The 19,487-nt window shown below is 40.7% G+C and overlaps 1 protein-coding gene across 1 annotated transcript in view; it reads left to right on the plus strand.

Annotated features, from left to right (window-relative positions):
- The window catches only part of DMGDH (dimethylglycine dehydrogenase), a 65,326-nt gene extending 49,813 nt beyond the window's left edge, over positions 1-15,513 (plus strand). The window contains exons 15-16 of the mRNA XM_004766817.3: positions 7,285-7,419; positions 14,901-15,513. Of these exons, the coding sequence (XP_004766874.2) occupies positions 7,285-7,419; positions 14,901-15,116 (351 nt within the window). The 3' untranslated portion in view covers positions 15,117-15,513. The remainder of the gene's footprint in view (positions 1-7,284; positions 7,420-14,900) is intronic.
- Positions 15,514-19,487: the final 3,974 nt, after the last annotated feature.

Raw genomic sequence — 19,487 nt, forward strand, 5'->3', positions numbered from 1 at the left:
AGTTTACAGATGTTGCATGTCTTTTTATAGGTTGATCCTTAAGTATTTCATATTGGTAACTCTTTATATGGTAATTTTAATTTTCAACTTACTGCGAGTATAAAGAAAACAATTGGATTTTGTATATTGATCTTGTACTTTGCAACTTCACTAAACTCGATAGTGGTTCTAGTACTTCTTTGTATTTTTGGTAGATCCCATTATATATGTATTTTTAAAGATTTTATTTATTTGTTTGACAGAGAGATCACAATTCGGCAGAGAGGCAGGCAGAGAAAGGGGGAAAGAAGGCTCCCTGCTGAGCAGAGAGCCTGATGTGGGGCTTGATTCCAGGACCCTGAGATCATGACCTGAGCCAAAGGCAGAGGCTTAACCCACTGAGCCACCCAGGCACCTGATCCCATTATATTTTCTACATGGATAGTCATGTTGTATACAAATAGTTTTTCTTTGTCTTTGCTAATTTAGACGCCCTTTTTATTTCTTGTGTTATCTCACTGACTAGTACTTCTGGTTGAACTTTGAACTGTTAAATAGAATTGTTATTGTTCCTGGTCTTTGGTAGAAAGGCTTGAGTCTTTCATTATTTTTTGTTTGTTTGTTAAAGATTATTTATTTATTTATTTGACAGAGAGATCACAAGTAGGCAGAGAGGCAGGCAGAGAGAGAGGAAGAGAAACAGGCTCCCTGCCAAGCTGAGGGCCCGATGTAGGGCTCGATCCCAAGACCCTGGGATCATGACCTGAGCTGAAGGCAGAGGCTTTAACCCACTGAGCCACCCAGGTGCCCAATGCTCAATTTTTATTTCACTTTGTTCTCACTGCTTTCCTTCCCTATCCCATGTTTATTTATTTATTTAAAAATTTTTTTTTGTAAGCAAGCTCTATACCTAGTGTGGGTCTGGAACCCATGACCCCAAGATTAAGAGTCACATGCTTTTAGTTAAGAGGGTCGCTTTTCTAGTTACATTAAGGACTTTTTTTTTTTTTTTTTTAAAGAATGCTTAAGGGCCTCTGAGTGGCTCAGTGGGTTAAGCCTCTGCCTTTGGCTCAGGTCATGATCCCAGGGTCCTGGGATTGAGCCCCACATTGGGCTCTCTGCTCAGCAGGGAGCCTGCTTCCTCCTCTCTCTCTGCCTACTTGTGACCTCTGTCTGTCAAATAAATAAAATCTTTAAAAAGAAATAAAAAGAATGCTTAACTGCTGAGTAATTTTGGTTAGAAAATGGAGATGAATTGTTCCTTGTACATTGCCGAGAACAGAGAATGAACACTCTGTAGGTGGTAGTATTGTTTTTCAGCCAACGATAACAGAATTAAGTTGCTATGCTAATAATCTAACATTTTGCTAATAAAGAGATATTGAAATTGTGGTCATTATGAACATATGTGGAATGTTACTAAGCTCTGCAGAGTGGAAAACGAATGGAGAGTTGAGAAGCCTGGGTTCCAGGTTTGGTGCTGAACTCACTTCATCACCCCAGGCAAGACCATTGAGCTTCCTGCCTGCTTAAAAGCTGTGATTCTAATGACGTAAAGATGAAATGAATGATAGTTTGCTGTATCTTGATGGGGTGATGGGTCACTTGATTCACCCCCTGAATGAATGAACCCATGTATGGCTTTATCAGTGTGAGTGTGGGATAAGCATGGATGTACCTGTTGTTCATCAACTGACTAAAGAAAGTTAAGATTTACATAGACTGCAGCTTAGTAATGGCCACATGCTTTACAGAAACATTCCTATCAGGCCTGTTTTTAAATGATGAGCCCTGAAACCCATTTAAAATAAGAAATGTTTTAGGGCGCCTGGTTGACTCGGTCAGTTAAGCATCTGACTCTTGATTTGGGCTCAGATCATGATCTCATGGTTGTTAGATCATGGTTGTTAGATCAGAGCCCCGTGTCAGGCTCTGCACTCAGTGGGGAGTCTGCTTGAAATTCTATCTTCATTCTTCCTCTGCCACTAGCCCCCACCCCACAGGCTCACTCTCTCTCTAAAATAAATCTTAGGAAAAAATGAAAAATAAGAAATGTTTCAGTAAAGTATTACAGGAACAAGCTCTCCCCATACCTGTCTGTCAGCACAGGAGCGTGATTCTCCCACTCGTGCTATACCTGGTTTCTAAGGGGAGCCTTGTTGGGATCCAGAATGTTCCATTGATTGTCTTATTTATTCTTTGGAAACTTCTGGTATTTAGGTTAAAAGGATTTTGGACAATTAAATGAAACTGATAATTTCCTTGAATTTTCTGGTAGGTTTTGATTCCAAATATATGGTATAGAAAAGGTTCTGAACTAAGTTTTCCTGGTCTGTGAAAACCCACTAAACGACTCTCCATATCAGAACCTTCTTACCACTACTCCAGTTAAATTCATGGGAAACTCTCCATGGGCCTAAGAATCGCAACCACAAATATACTGGTTTAATTTGTTTCATTTCCATGTGCTTTGGGGTAATAGGAGTACCTTTTCCCCCTCAAGATTTCTCTGTTTATTTAAAGAGCGAGGGAGAGGGAGGGAGGGGAAGAGGAGGGGCAGAGAGAGAGGGAGAATCCCAGGCAGACCCCCACAATGAGCAGGGAGCCCAACATGGGGCTCGACCCCACAACGCCAAGATCATGACCTGAGCTGAAGCCAAGAGTTGGAGACTCAACCAACTGAGCCACCCAGGTGCCCCATGAGTGCTTTTAATAGAGCCAATAAGCTGAGTAATTATATTTCATGTAAAATCTTAATTTATCATCTTTGTGGATATTATATTTAGAATATATTACAGATGGCTATTTTAGTGGCTCTTACTGCTTTTATAAAATCAATAAATTAAAAAACTTGAGCCAAGACTATTTTTGAGCTATAGTCTCAGTGCCCCAGAAATGTATGTTTCTCAAATATATTAACAGCTATTTATACAGTTAATTTGACAGTGACTCATTAAATATATTTCCATTCCCAGGTCGTCCTGATAGCACCAATTTTAATCACAGCATTTAACTTCAGACATATTTTTTTCTCTTGTTCATAATTAAAAGCTATGTAATAGAGTAAAATCTACAGTCTTGGAAGAAAAACCAAGTAAAGGAGAATGAAATGGCATTGCCCCACTTCAAGTCTTTCCAGATCAGGTGCAAGGTTAGCTTGGGAAGGGAGAATGGTCTCCAGGGGCAGCTGGGATGTTTTAAGTATGTGTTTCTTACTTTTAATTAGATTTAAAGTGTGTTTTTGTTCATGTCTGAGGGCAATATTGCTGACCAGATGACTTTCTAATTCAGAGATATGCAGAGCTAGATGTCAGATTTCATCAATAGTCACCTTCAGAATGTTTTCAAATCTTCTTTCGTAGTATAAAAGTACTGTGCAGTGAACATCATTCCCTCAGCAGAATGTCTGGCACACAGCAGGTACCTAATAAAGGTTGTAATAGTACTTAATATTTATTTTCCCTGAATTTATTAATTGCTCTCTTCTAAAGGAAGTTCTCTGAGGTCCTCCCCCACTTTTCCTATTTCTTGTGATTCACTGACCTTAGACTTGGGTTAAATTGTGCTTTTGGCAAAGGTGGAGTTAGCTGTCTCTCCCTTCTAGCATATCTGGTTCCTCTCACTCCACCGCACATGCCCAGGTAGCTCTTGTCTAGCATCCCAAAGGGACCCATTTCTTTTCTTTCTTTCTTTCTTTCTTTTTTTTTAATAAGGTGAAAAAACTTGGATTTAGCTAGCTGGACTCAGTTTAGATGATCCCAATTTTGTTGGCAACATCCAAAGCATCATAGTCAGGAGCCAGTTGAACATATGCCTTCTTTTCTCCATCAGACCTGATCAAGATGTTGACCTTGGTCACATTAGTGACCTAGAACTTCTTCACAGCCTGTTTAATCTGGCACTTGTTGTCTAGACATCTTCAGTAAACACAAGTGTGTTGTCTTCTGTTTTCTTCATGGCTAACTCATGGGCAGGGGGAGTTTGATGATGCCATTGTGGTCAAGCTTGTTCCTGTGGAGGAATCTATTTCTTTTTTTTTTTTTTTTAAGATGTGTTTATTTATTAGAGAGCAAGCGAGCAAGTGTGCATGTATGGTGAGGGGAGGGGCAAAGAGAGAGAGAGAGAGAAAGAGAATCCCAGACTGACTCTGAGAAGAGCATGGAATCCAACATGGTGTTTGATCTCATGACCCCAAGATCATGACCCAAGCCAAAGTCAAGAGTTGGACACTCAACCAACTGTGCCATCCGGTGCCCCATGAAGGGACCCATTTCTGAAAGCTTTGGTTGTGGCCAACTTTTGACACAGGTGTAGCAGACATTGGCCTAAGTGGTTTAGGACTGGGCACGTTGTGATGTGGAGGGAAGGAGTCACATCTCCTTAGGGGCCTCCTAGAAGCTTATGCATAAGAACATAGTCTATTTATCTCTCAATGCCTCCTGCCTAACAAGTTTCTGAATACAGCAGGGATATAACAACAATTGAGTAAATAACTGAAAGAAAATTCTCTAATAGGGACTCAGGAAGACCTAAAACCTTCAAGATCTGAATGACTCTATAACAGGAAAGATCCAGATTCCATTACAGGAGATAAGGAAACTACTTAGGATCTCCTGGAACTCCACAAATCACAGAAACTAGCCCGCTGGCCACTCAGTATTGTTGTAAAATGCTTTTCCACACAAAGAGTGAGAATTTTTTTTTTCATTTTTCATTGATTCCTGGGTAGAAAAGAATTCTAAAGAGCTCCACTTGTCACCATTTATCCACAATAGCAAGTTGTCTTTTAAAAAGATAGCAAAAATTTGTTATTCTTGAAGTTCTTTCTGTATTTAGAAGCGTTTTTACTATAATGCATTTTGGTTTTGTTATTAGAACTGGTTCCAAACTCAGTTGGCTGCTTGCCACTGGAAAGTCAACACTGGAGAGAGAAGAGGTGGTGGGAAAGGAAGGTGCCTACTTTATTCAGGAAGCTGGCAACCTGAGAAGATGGCAGACTAATATCCCAAATACCATCTTCCCTGTCTAGGGGAAGGCTGAGGGTTTAAAGGGGGAATGTAGATGGGGATGAGTGGCTACCCACATGGGAAGCTGGTACCCAGGAGGTTAGTTGTACATTGACATGACCCCGAACAGACTTGTTGGCCTCAGTGGCAGCTGTTGATGGATGTGGTCAGGCCTTATCTTCTGGAGAAGTTTGGTCCTTCCCTTCTCAAGGCCAGTGCTCTTCAGATCTCAAGAAAGTAGTTAATTTGGCTACAGACTAAGGGACTTAAGTCGGCAAGCACGGACCATAAGCTTGAAGCCAGTTGACCTTTGAGACCTGTTGGAATGCTGTTACAGTTCGTTACCTCTGTTATCATGAATTTTTCTTAGATATGAATTCAAATGAATCAGGCTTTTTCTGTGGGCTGGTGGTTTTGTTTTTGTCCCCAGAAGTCCTGTCTTAAATACATCACATCCAGCTCTCTTTGAATTTTTATCTGGCTTCATTCAACCTTATAGTTGGTTCTCGCCATCTGGATTACCCTGGGGGAGGTCATCGGACTTTGATTTTGCAATAATTTTAACCTCGGTCAATGGAAACTTTCAGTTTCCTGTGAAGGTCAGCAATTTAAAGTAGCAATATCTATAGAAATCATATTTCATTGTGGGCTTTGCCTAGAAGGTCTGAACCATAAAAGAGTGAACAGGGAGGTGTCAGGCAGAGGGTATGTGAGGCCCCCTCCTACCCTTTCACTGAGAGGTTAAGGGCACTTACTGCGCCCAACCCAAAATGTTTTGTGTGCAGAAAGAGCTGTATAAACCCTAAATGTTGGTGACAGAGGACATTTTTGGCATGAGATACTGTTTCCTTTCTTCTTCCGCCAATGGGGAAATTAAAGTTATTTCCTTTCTTCTTTCAGGAGAACTCTTGAGAATTTTCCCCCTCACATTGTAACCTCTAATTAAATCTCCTTCATAGAGATGTGATTTGTACATCACAGATCCCCCATTCCCTGGGTAAGATCAGAGAGGCTTGTTTGGCTTCCTTATGGAGAAGCGTTAGCCTACGCCCCTCTGGGGGGTCAGCCTTCCCTCCTTCCACTCTGACTGCTCTTGGCCTCTGACTACTTTCTCACACTTACCCCATGTCCTTGGCGTGCTGGTTAGGTAGAACTGCTCCTTCATTAGCAAAGTGTCTCCATGAGGAGTCCTCACTCAACTGTTTGTTGTAGGTGTCTGACTAATAAATGTAGAAGTCCTGAAGTTTGCAGGAGGCCTGCTTTTTTTTTTTTTAAACACATAAGCACGGACTCAAGGTTATCCCTAGAGCAATGTCACTCTCACTTGTGTTGCATTCACAGTAACCCTGAGTGTGCCCAGGGGGAACATGTGAGGAATAGGAACGTCATCCATCAAGTGTTGGCTAGAAGGAGGAAAAGCAAGGTTGACGAATGTAGTGTTAGAGAATAAGCTCTTTGATCAAAGTGTCCACATGTAACTTTGTAACCCACACAGGGCCTAGCATGATGTCTCACACACAGTAGGGCAATCAGTACACTCTTGAATGAACTGAGTGAAGTGCAACAGTAGACACATTTCTTGGACCGCTATTCTGAAGAAGGAAAAAAAAATGTGCAACATTCAGGGGTGTTTTGACATCACATTTCAAAAACACAAATTTCCTCCTTTTTTTTTTCCTTAATTTTTAAAAATTTATTTATTTATTTATTTTAAAATTATTTTTATTAACATATAATGTATTATCTGCCCCAGGGGTCTGTGAATCATCAGGCTTACACATTTCACAGCACTCACCATAGCACATACCCACCCCAATGTCTATCACCTAACCACACTCTCCCTACCCCTCTCCTTGCCAGCAACCCTCAGTTTGTTTTGTGAGATTAAGAGTCTCTTATGGACAAATTTCCTTCTTGAAAAAGGCTTACTGTGGGTAGAAATTGAGTGGTTCTTTGCTCACTCCCATCCAGTAATGCTGTCCAGAGCCATTAGATCCAAGGGTCGCCTTCATAATCCACCATCGCCATATCATGCCTTATGTTTTTCTGCCTAGGTGGTTCTGGTAAAATTGTTATCACAAGTGATTACCCTTAAGTCTAACCTATTCTGAAGGCGAATGTGGCTGATACTGTCATTTGATGACTAAGAAATATTTGTCTAGACGTTTGATCCAATCTGTATTTTTATTTGATGTGTAATTGGCGAGAAAATCGCAAAGGCAAATTTAAATGCTTGCATCTCTAACCTTGTCACAGTGTCTGAGCACTCATTCATCATCATTATCTTGGATTCCTGCAGCCAGCAGACTTCATAGGAAAGCAAGCACTGAAACAGATTAAAGCCAAGGGGCTGAAACGGAGACTGGTCTGCCTCACCTTGGCAACGGACGATGTTGATCCGGAGGGAAATGAAAGCATCTGGTATGATGGCAAGGTGAGTGCTGAGTGGCCAGGGGCCACTGCAGTTTTTCACACCAGAAACCCTCCTTGCCTCTGTTTCCTTTTAGAGTTTTGTTGCTTTTTTGTTGTTGTTTTTTGTGGGGTTTTTGTGTATGTTTTTTTTTGGGGGGGGTTGTTATTTATTTGTCTATTGGTTGGGTAACACACTTTGATTTCTGAGCTGACATTCAAGAAATAGAAGTCTGTTAACTGAAAGAAAAACAAAAGGCTCATTTTCAAAAACATCAACTTCTCTCTGCTTTGATTAAAGAAAATAAAACAAAGCACTTAAAATACAACGGACAAGGAGGAAGGTATAATTGAGAGGCTCCGATGATCTACTTGCTCCCCAAGTCCATATCTGTGAATGCAAGAGATGGATTTTATTTAAAAAAAAATGTTGGCATTCTGGATTAGCTTCTCTGGGGTCTTGGAGAAGGAAGTAATTCTAACCTTAGCACATTTGCAGGGGGAAAAAAAGTACCAAATGAAAATCTCCATGACAACAGAGGGTAGAGCCCTAGAAAGTAAAGTGAAAGGTAGGAACCAGTTAGCTCTTCAGAAAGAGTAAATGTGCCTTCCTGTTTGGGAATGTTATTTTATTCTGTCTGTTGGTATTCAGTAAGACCAGATAATTTTCCAGTAGAACTTGATATCTTTGACTTTTTGCAACTCTTTGTAAGGCCACGTTTGTTTTATGATTTTGCTGTGTTTTGGCTGGGGTGATCAGGCAGGGGGGTACTCTCCCCTTAGACCAGGGGATGAGCACTTGTTCATTGAGGCTCATCAGAACAGCTGTTACATATTGACCAAGGTCTGCTTGACCAATACCCAAAGACTCAGAGATCTGGCTCCATGGGTTTTTTCTCATGCATGGCAGCCTCCTTGATCCTTGTTTTCATTTCCCTTTTCTCTTCAGTGACAAAAAGAGCACCAGAGTGGGAGAAAGCCAGTGGCATCCAATCTCAGTCTTTGGATTACTAAAGAATTTGTCACATGGGCTGAGGCATGGATTGTTTGATGTACAACAAACATCTACACAGTTTCTACTATGTGCTGGATATTTTTTACGTACTCACTTATCTTTAGAACACCCCTCCCAGATAGGTATGGTCACCCCATCTTAGAGATGAGGCTTTGGGGCTCAGAGAAGTGAAGTAACTTGCTTGAGGTTACACCGCTAGTTATTGACAGAACTGATTTCTGACCCGGGTATAGTTAGACTTTGCATTCCTTATCCTTCCTTCTAAGCCATGCTGAATACTCTGATTTGCTCTCCTCTCTGTCTCTGCTCATGTCTCACTGAATTCTCTTCAGCACTTGATCAGAGCGCCACAGTTGTCCTACATCCCAGAAGCAGGGCATGTTGTTAGACCCTTTGAAGCCAGCAGACTCTTTTCAGATTTCAAACTGTTTCTTTTTTTTTTTTTTAATATATTTATTTATTTGACAGAGAGAGGGATCACAAGTAGGCAGAGAGAGGGCCTGATGTGGGACTCGATCCTAGGACCCTGAGATGATGACCTGAGCTGAAGGCAGAGGCTTAACCCACTGAACCACCCAGGTGCCCTCAAACTGTTTCTTTTCTTTTTTTTTTTTTAAAGATTCCATTCATCCATTTGACAGAGAGAGATCACAAGTAGTCGGAGAGGCAGGCAGAGAGAGAGAGAGAGGGAAGCAGGCTCCCTGCTGAGCATAGAGCCCGATGCGGGACTCGATCCCAGGACCCCGAGATCATGACCTGAGCCGAAGGCAGTGGCTTAACCCACTGAGCCACCCAGGCGCCCCCCTCAAACTGTTTCTTAAACATCTTACCCTTAATTGTGCTGAGTTCGTTCTCTTTGAGCCTCTTACCTCACTGTCTCCTCCACCTTTCTGTTCTAAATTTCCGGTTCAGACCTCTTTTCATAATAAGCTTTTCCTCATACTTCACTTTTGCCCAGGATTGCCACTGATAATCACCTCTGCCATTAACTAGCTACTTCGTTTGACCTGATCTTAGCCTCTCTGGGCCTCCATTTTCTCATGTCTTAGATTCTTCGTGCCTCTAATTAATTTTTTCCCTAGTCATCAAATTTCCCCCCACTTCTTCTTTCTTCTGTTTCTTGTTTTTTCACTCTGGTCTTTGCCAGCTTTCTAATACAGTCCACACCAACCCCTGCACAGACTTTCTGTTTTGGCCGTGGAATGACAGATGATGCTGTTTTGTTCCTTTTTTTTTTTTTTTTTTTTAAGAGAGAGAGTGAGTGAGTATAAATGAGTGTGTGCAAGCCAAGGGACAGAGGGGCAGCAGGATCAGATGGAAAGAGAATTCCTAAGCAGACTTCCACTGAGTGTGGAGCCTGACACAGGGCTCAATCTTGAGACCCCGAGTCACAACCTGAGCTGAAATCAAAAGTCTGACACTTAACCGCCTGAGCCTCCCAGGCACCCCTATGCTGTCATGTTCTGTGCGACCACACAACACCACCCTGATGAACACAGTATAAACCTGACACCCACATTCAAGTTAAAAAGGCTGGAAACTTGTATTTTAAACATACACAATATTACACATCAACTATAGCTCAAAGCTGGGAAGGGTCGAGCTGAAAACCCGAGTTCCATTATTGAATTTCATCTCCTTTTCTGTATCAGTGTGCTGTTTCCCTGATGTATCTTTCATCTTTCCTCCTATATGCCATCTGCTTATGGAGCTGTTAACCCAGTTGTAGTTGCCTTTTTTTAAAGATTTTATTTATTTCTTTGTCAGAGAGAGAGCACAAGCAGGCAGAGCAGCAGGCAGAGGCAGAGAGAGAAGCAGGCTCCCCACTGAGCAAGGAGCCTGATGTGGAACTCAATCCCAGGACCCTGGGATCATGACCTGAGCCAAAGGCAGCGGCTTAATTAACTGAGCCACCCAGGTGCCCCTGTAGTTGCCTTTACAAATAGCCCTTGAATTTCCTGATACCTGCTTGTCTGCTCTTTGATATTCAGTAGGGTCGTCTTCTCACCTTGCCAACGAATCTTCTGGATCCTCTTTATACTCTGGAAACATAGGAAATACTCTTTGCTCTATTTCCTGACTTTGTGGGGACTTGTACTACCTTTGGTATTTGGTATTCTATTCTTGCAAATATTTTACTGCCAGGGATAAGGTGCAAACTTACAAGGTAAAAATTTGTTATTCAACAAATGCTAGGCACCAGAGATACAGCAGTGAACAAAACAGACAAGCTTCTGGGCCTCCATAGATCTGACATTCCAGGGCAGAGAGAGCTAGATGGTGAACATATTCACTAAATGGCACATCCGGGGTGCTGAGTGCCCGGAGGAAAAGGAGAGTCCGGCTGAGAGATGGGCGGTGATGCCGGGAGGGATTATGATTTTAAATAAGGCTTAATTTTTAAAAATTGAGGCATTAGTGTGGGTATGAAAAGGCTTCTGTTATAAAAGCAGGTTTGTCAGGAAGTTTTCTTTCTTTCTTTTCTTTACAAGATTTTATTTATTTGAGAGAGAGAGAGACAGCATGAGCAGGAGGGGCAGAGGGAGAGGGAGAGAGAGAATCTCAAGCAGACTCCATGCTGAGGCTGACCCCATGACCTTGACTGAGTAGAAATCAAGAGTCAGATACTTAACTGACTGTACCACTCAGATGCCCCATTGGGGAGTTATAAAGAAGGTGTTTTCTATAAACGATGTAGGCAACTAATGTAGGTAACTTCACTAATCTTAGCAACTGGTTAAAGCAATTGCCTCTTCAGCAACTACAGACTTGTATAGAAATGAGATTCTTTATGCATTAGGATGAATGGTGTCCTTCCGAGTAAGTAATCCTGTTTTTTTTTTTTCTTCCCAATTTTGTTGCCATTACTAAATATTTTTCTGAAAATCGTTAGAAGAGTCCATTTGTAAGGCATCCAAAAGAATTAGTCTTGTCACTCATTTTTGTGAGTGACAATTTTTTTCATTTCATTTTGTTCATGCAATTTTTTTATTAAAAATTTTTTAAAGATTTTATTCTTAAGTAATCTCTGCACTCAGCAAGGAGCTTGAACTTACAACCCCCAGATCAAGAGTTGCATGTTCTGGGGCGCCTGGGTGACTCAGTGGGTTAAAGTCTCTGCCCTTGGTTCAAGCCATGATCCCAGGGTCCTGGGATGGAGCCCCAAGTCAGGCTCTCTGCTCAGCAGGAAACCTGCTTTCCCCTCTCTCTGCCTGCTTCTCTGCCTACTTGTGATCTCTGTCAAATAAATAAATAAAATCTTAAAAAAAAAAAAAAAAAAAAGAGTTGCATGTTCTACCCACTGAGCCAGCCAGGCACCCCAGTCACAGGTTCACTTTGACAAGAATCTTGACTATAGCTGTATGTACTTTGTTCATCAAGCTTGATTAAAAATATTTTATAGTTATTAAAAAAAAGGTATTTTGTAGATATGAAGTTTGGAGAGTTGAAAAAGTGGTCTTTTTTATTATTTAAAAACAAAAGCACATAGGGACACACAGAGAAATAGAATGCATCCTCCGACTTAAATTACAGTCTCTCCTTCAAAGGCCGTCTACCCTGTTAGCTCCCCTAAGTCAGAAGGGTCTTGAGTTTTCACAGAAAGGAATGAGAAAAGGCTAAACCTGAATGAGGACTGCTTCTTTGGTAAAAGGAAAGCCAGTGTTTAGCAAAGAATATGAAAACCTGCTAGGCAGAGGGTGGGTACAGGTTGTTTTTGTGATTCACAGAGCAAAAAGGAAGAATGGATTTAATTGAATCTGGAAGATTTTAAGGTAGAATGAAATAAAATTGTTGCTAGGGGAAACCTTCCCTTAGAAATTTAGATAAAAAGGAAAGGCTGGACTTCTAAAATACTAGGCTACTCAGCATTGGATTAGAGAGAAATTAAAGGAAACATGAAAGTAATCTAGGACAAAGCAACACATTCAATAAATACATTAAAAATAGCACTTGTGGGCGCCTGGGTAGCTCAGTGGGTTGAAGCCTCTGCCTTCTGCTCGGGTCATGGTCCCCAGGTCCTGGGATTGAGCCCCGCATCAGTCTCTCTGCTCAGCAGGGAGCCTGCTTCCTCCTCTCTTTCTGCCTGCCTCTCTGCCTACCTGTGATCTCTTTCTGGGTCAAATAAATAAAATCTTTTAAAAAAATAGCACTTGTACAATAAATATGCTATTTCTTTACATTACTCATGCAGTGATAACTGTAAGATGAATCACTGCTGGGATTTTAAGAGATGGGAAGGCCTGGGGAAGTGGTTCACACAATCTCTGAAAAGGGATGGAAGGTTTTTTGACCCAGTGAATTAGGGGATTTAGCCAAGAGCCTTGCTTTGGCCTCTTCTTGTTTTCTTAAGATACTTGCCGAAGCAAATCCGGTTACCTCTCCAGGATTCTAAACACAGACCTCAGGTTTACAGACTGGGGAGTGAAACCAAGGTTACCAAGAAAGTCTTCCAAAAGCTGTGATTAAAACTCCAACCTTCCTGACCCAAATCCCTGCCTTATATTACTCACAATGATTTAAAGGAAAAAAAAATCATTTTAGGGGCACCTGAACCACTCAGTTCGTTGAGTGTCTGCCTTTGGTTCAGGTCATGAACTTGGAGTCCCAGGATTGAGCTGGGTGTGGGGCTCCCTGCTCAGCAGGGAGTCTTGCTTCTCCTTCTGCCCCTCCCCCTGCTAGTGCTGATGTGCACACGCACTTGCTCTTTCTCTTTCTCAAATAAAATCTTAAAGAGAAAAGGAAAAACCATTTTAAAGCATATGCATTCTCTCAGCAGTACCTCAGCAGTTAATAATTTGCCAGAGAAGCTTTTACTAATGAATACATTTATTTTCTTTAAAATCCACCAATTCTCCCCATAATAAGCTCAGAAATGATATGGAGAGCTTCTGATTTGGGGTTTCAGTGAGATAATTACAGACTAGGGCTATAGAGCCAGGAGTCTGTATTTAACGTCATAAATGTGTTGGCATCTAAGAGATGAGAAATGCTGTAATAAGACTGTTGATTGTAGTGGGCTCTTTGCTGAGGCAGCTGGAGGATCACCAGGCTGATTCCCACCCATGAATTTTTGAGCGCCAGCTACACGCGGCTTGCTATGCAAAACAGTCAGGCTGTACGGATTAGTGCAATGTTGTGTAGCCAGGAGAAGCCATTTTGAGTGGGGCTATATATCATATTTTGCTTTTGTTGTCTTCCTTTTACAATTTTTAAATGTGGTGTTTTAACCTGACATTTTCTATCACCTTTTTTCCCTTTCCTCTTTCTTCCTTTCTTTCTTTAAGTTTACTGTTTCTCTTTCATCTTTTCCTTTAGATCTCGTTTTGACTTATCCTCTTATCTTTAAAACAGGCCTGAGTTTTCACCTTTGTTTTCACCTCCTAGGTTTTTTTCTTTGCTCAGTGTTTTTCCCTGGTTTGCCGTCCTCTGTGATTCCATTTCATCCTCCGCAAGGCTAATTGCTCACGCCTGACTCCCTGTCTCCGCTCATCCTGGAAAGTTCCATCCCCCTTTTCCACCAGCCTCATTCCACCCAGCTTCCAAATGGAGAACAAATCCTGGCTTGATGATGTTTACTTCCTGGCTTCTCGGTTCTGTTTTCTTCTATCTCTGTGTTAATTCCTCAACAAGGCTGGAAGATTCTGAGGGTGGGAACCAAACCTCATTCATGCTCTAGAATGTCCCCCAAAATGTTTTGGACGTGGTGGGTCTAGAGAGGGTAAAGTTAACATTAAGTGCTTAGCATTACCAAGAATTGCTAAATGCTATGTACTCAAAGAATGTTCACTTTACATTAACTATCGATTTATCAGTAGTTTCATTCGGCAAGCCATTTCCTCAGTCCCAAGAGGAACAGTTGACTACATTTACATTAGGAGTTTTAGAATTGTTCTTCCCTTGTGTCTTTTGCCATGCTAGTTGGATGGTGGAAGAGAATTTTTTTGAAGTTTAAAATGGAAACATTCAAGTCTTTGCCTATCATATCTCTTGGCATGAAACTGAGGAAAATAGTGCCAACTATTAAAAAAAAAAACTAGGTGTGGGCACCTGGGTGGCTCAGTGGGTTAAGCCGCTGCCTTCGGCTCAGGTCATGATCTCAGGGTCCTGGGATGGAGTCCCGCATCAGGCTCTCTGCTCACCAGGGAGCTTGCTTCCTCCTCTCTCTCTCTCTGTCTGCCTCTCTGCCTGCTTGTGATCTCTCTCTGTCAAATAAATAAATAAAATCTTAAAAAAAAAAAAAAAAAACTAGGTGTGATTTAAACCTGAGAAGTTCGAGGCTGTTGATAAGTATTTTGAGAATTATTTTTCACAATTTGCAAGCCTACTCTTCTCAGAAGTCAAGTTTGCTTCCTCGTGTTAGCCCCAAAGAGAATAATCCTCAAGACTTTTAGGTTGTTAGTTGAACCTATTTTTGAATGTTTAATCTGGAGGAGGGAGCACAAAGCTGTGGTCAAGGTGCTAAGTAAGGATTGCTGGGTCTTGTTTTTCAGGTGGTTGGCAACACGACATCTGGAAGCTACAGTTACAGCATCCAGAAGAGTCTGGCATTTGCCTATGTCCCTGTAGAGCTAAGTAAAGTAGGACAACAGGTGGAAGTTGAACTGTTGGGCAAAAATTACCCAGCAAGTGTCATACAGGAACCCTTGGTATTGACAGAACCAACCAGAAACCGGCTTCAGAAGAAAGGTGGAAAGGACAAAATTTGAAAAAGACCTTTGGCAGGCAACTGAATTATGTTAGCTCTATGTCTATGCCAAACATCATAACTGATTGTTGGGGGAATACAAGAAACCGAGAATTCATTTCAAAATCTTCAAAATCTAGATTTATGATCTCAATAAAATCTTTCTCAATTTTTTCCTCAGCAAGAGAGAATAATGGATTAGTGATTTATGTTGTTCTTTCAAATGAAAACATTTGAAATGAGTGTTTTTTCATTAACCTATGCTGTTTGTAAAACTCAACAAAACATTTAAGTGTCCGCTAATATACAATCACTCTTACAATTGAATTAGAGGATGTTGTATAATTTTGGGAATATATGCTTATGGTTCTTGTACCTGAAAACAAATTGTTTTACGTAAAAGCAAAAGCGGTACTCTGGATGGATTTGTTTCATTGGGAAACAGTGGTTGAACAAGGGATAGTTTTAATTTTTTATTGTACATCTACAATGAAAATAGTAAAATTTAATATTGATACATACATTTTTATTCAACTCTCAGAAATACTTATTTTCTTAATGAGTTCCCTGCAAACAGTATTATGGGACATCATTATTGTCCTTTCAAAGGTTGTTTTAGAAGAGTAATTGCAAAAAAGAACAGTCTTCCAAAGGAAGCAGTGCTTGTAGACCTTCTGAAATGAAGCTGAAACATAGATTGTGCCAGGAGAACACAGTTTGAATACTGAACACCTCTCTTTGGGAAAGAATTAATGAAAGTTGACATCACATGTACCCTTCTGAATATCCTTTCACAAAGCATTTGACAAAGCAGGTCAAACAAGAGCTTAAGAGCTGACAGGATTGCCCTTAGCACTGTGTACAGCAAGAAAAAGGATGTATTTAGAAATAATTCTCTGATAAATTTTTCAGAATTGAATTTAGTTGACTGAAAAAATCAAAATTTTTTTGTAAAAGGTGACTTATCACTTATAATTTGTTATATAAATATTTGTTAAGCATTTACGGAATCTTCCCTAGATATAAAAGTTGAATGTAAAACATAAAATGTATTCTAACTACAGAATTTTAAAATTTCTCATAAGTTTTACCAAGATGCCAAGTATACCTTTAAAATGTTTGATCAAAGCAATCATATATTAGAACTCCAATATGCCATTCATTTCTCATTAGTATAGCTTTTTGTATGAGAAAAGAGGGAAATCTTGGTAACAAAATTTAATAATCTTGATAATTTCCTATTGTCAAGAATATTATCTTGGTGCAGTCACTATGGAAAATAGTATGAAAGTTCTTCAAAGAAGTAAAAAGAGAATTGTCATTTGATCCAGCAATTCTATTTCTGGGTATTTATCTGAAAACAAACAAACAAACAAACCACGAATTCACAAATCTTGCCGTTTGTGATAATGTGAGTGGAACTAGAGGGCCTTCTACTAGGTGAAATTAGAGAAAGACAAATATCATATGATTTCACTTATATGTGCAGAATCTAAGAAACAAAATGAACAGACATTACAAAACTCAGATACAGAACACAAATTGGCAGTTGCCAAAGTGGAGGGTTGTTGGTAGGTGGCAGAATGGATGAAGGGTGTCAGAAGGTACAAACTTCTGGGTATAAATACGCTTTGGGGATATACTATGTATCATGGTGAATATAGTTAATATAGTACAGAATATTTCAAAGTTGCTAAGAGAATAAATCTTAAGAGTTCTCATCATAAGAAAAAAATGTAACTTTGTATCGTGATGGGTGTTAACTAGACTAGTGGGATCATTTCATAGTGTATATGAATATCAAATATTTATTTGTACACCTGAAACTAATGTTAAATTTTAGTTAGACCCAATTTTAAAAAAAACAACCCTCCATATCCATGATCTCAGTTCTGGTGTTAGGTGCTGTTTAAAGCCTTTGCCTGGGAAATCCCACTTCTTATTCTCTGCCTCTATGTAGTCCTTTAACCATTAAGATACCTACTTACCGTCTCTGGATTCCTTTTCTGCACCATAGACACTCCAAGTTTTTTGGTGCAGGAATCAATAACGAAAGGACAACATTGCATTCACGCCTTCCAGTTAATATGGCAGTAGTACAGATCAATAAAGACCCTAGAACATTTAGATGAATATTAAAGAAGTCCTACCCATAGTGTAAAAGACATGTGCTTCCTAATTTCCCTAAGAAGTTGTGCCCATTCCTCCTTTCATGGTTGGTTGGTGCTGTTAAGTCACCCTGGCATCCCGGGCCCTCCCAGCTGGTGCACCTGGCCTGGCTGCAAGGCTTGGCCTCAGCCAATGCATCGGCTGACCAGCGACCTACGAGACCAGATAGCCAGACTTTCCATGGGAAGTCACATTGTGAAACATCGGAAAATAAACTGATGAGCCCTGAAAGCTGAAGCTGAGAAGATGAAGTAAAGGTGTAAGAGAAGTTTTGGTATAGCAAGAACACTTGACAAGGGGAGAGGCCCCAAGAGAAAGACCAGTTTCTCAAGCTTTCAGTTCCCAATGGCTTATCCGCTGGCTGTTAAGTCAACACCTCGACCCAAAAGAGCCTCCCTAAAACCGTTAGCTGCTGGAGGGTGGCCCAGGCCCCGAGAGAGGCCTCACAGGAACAGGCCCAGGATCAGGGTCAGCCATGAAGAGCAAACAACCAGCACGCTTGAAAGTACTTTTTACTGATATGCAGAAGCCCGTGTCTACGGCTTAGGAAAGAATGTTCTCGAAAATGTGATAGTGAATGATGGGTGCTTTCTTCCCTTGAGCTAGGAAAGCTTCTTAGAACTGCAAAACCACTGTCTAGTCAGCACAGCACCAGAACATGGATGGATGCTGTTAGGTTGCTGGTGTTCACCGTTAATCTATGTTTTTCTCCTTTTCTACTGATGGAGAAGCTGGCAGAGAAACCCATATTTAAGTATGCCATATGGCCCATTAAATAACAGATTCTGGAATATTACTGAGAGGACTTTGTGCATGTTTGAACTGCACAAAAAGGTTGGCATTAGAAGGAAACAAAGCATCTGGGAGAGGAAGAAAGTTTCAGCTGTACAAATAGCATCCTTTAGCCCAAGTCTCATAAAAGCCAACAGCCCAAAATCAAATCAAACTCTTCTCCTAATGAACTGACAAATGAAATGTAAGTATAAATGATCAGACCTTATTTGTTGCCATTAATGAATCTCCAGAATAGTTCAGTTTATAGAAGCTACTTTATGAATTGTAAAAGGCAAACACATGACAATTATATTTTCTCCAGGTATACACTTTGGAAATATTCGCATGCTATGAAACACAGGAGTAGGTGGTTAAAAAAAAAAAAAAAGGTCTTTCACCAGCCAAGAACAGACTACATGATCATCTGCTAAAGCCTTTCTTGTATTCAAAGTTCTCTGGGGGATTGCTTTCCTCACTGAAATATTTGTTAGTCTACAGGTGTTCATTGAGTATTTCCAATAGGCCAAGCACTGGAAAAGCAGTGAACAGACATGGTCCCTGCCTTTGTGGAATTTATAGACCAGAGAGGTCAAGCATTGAAGGGAAAAAACAGGTGTGTATTTCGTTACAAACTGAGGTGTCACGAAAGCCAAGGGGAGAAAACATTTTGAGAAGAGGAAGGCCTACTGCGTCCAAAGGTAAGATTAAAGGCTGATAAGTGCCTCTGAGGTTAGACTACAGTGTCATTGGTGCTGCTGGCATGAGCTCTTTCTGGGGGACTGGTGAGGGAAGAAGGTAGACTGTATTGAAAAAGGACTAGGAGGTAAAGCGTTGGAGGCAGTGAACATAGACTCTTAGCATCCCGGAGCAGCTCCTACTAAGGAACAGAGGGTAGCAGTCAGGAAGCTTTCGGCTGCAAATAAGAAAACATCCTATTAACAGCAGCTGAAGCAATTATTTATTTCATTAAATAACATAGTAAGAAGTCTGGAGGTAGGCTCAATGATGCCATTAATTATCTCAGTTCTCTTTATTTCATTATGTCAAATCCTCCTCCCTGTAAAACACTTTTTTGGTCTAAATCCTCTGTTGTCAATTGTTGATGTTTTGATCGTCTATCTACCTCAAATTAGCACATCTTTATTGCTTCTCTTATTGAATATTGGGTTCCACATGGAAATTAACTTAGAGAAGCCCTGGGCACCTGGGTGGCTCAGTAAGTTAAGCGTCTGCCTTAGACTCAGGTCATGATCCCAGGGTGCTGGGATCAAGTCCACGTCGGACTACCTGCTCTGCAGGGAGTCTGCTTCTCCCTCTGCCCCCCCCACAACTGGTTCTCCCCCTCTCTCTCTTTCTTGCTCTCAAATAGGTCAATAAACATCTTTAAGAAATTTTTAGAGAAGTTCTGGTTATACCGTAAGTACTTAACCACTGACAGACTCAGCTGTAT

This window comes from Mustela putorius, unplaced genomic scaffold (genome assembly GCF_011764305.1).
Source record: "Mustela putorius furo isolate JIRA1106 unplaced genomic scaffold, ASM1176430v1.1 tig00537350_pilon_pilon_pilon, whole genome shotgun sequence".
NCBI classification, from domain to species: Eukaryota; Metazoa; Chordata; class Mammalia; order Carnivora; family Mustelidae; genus Mustela; species Mustela putorius.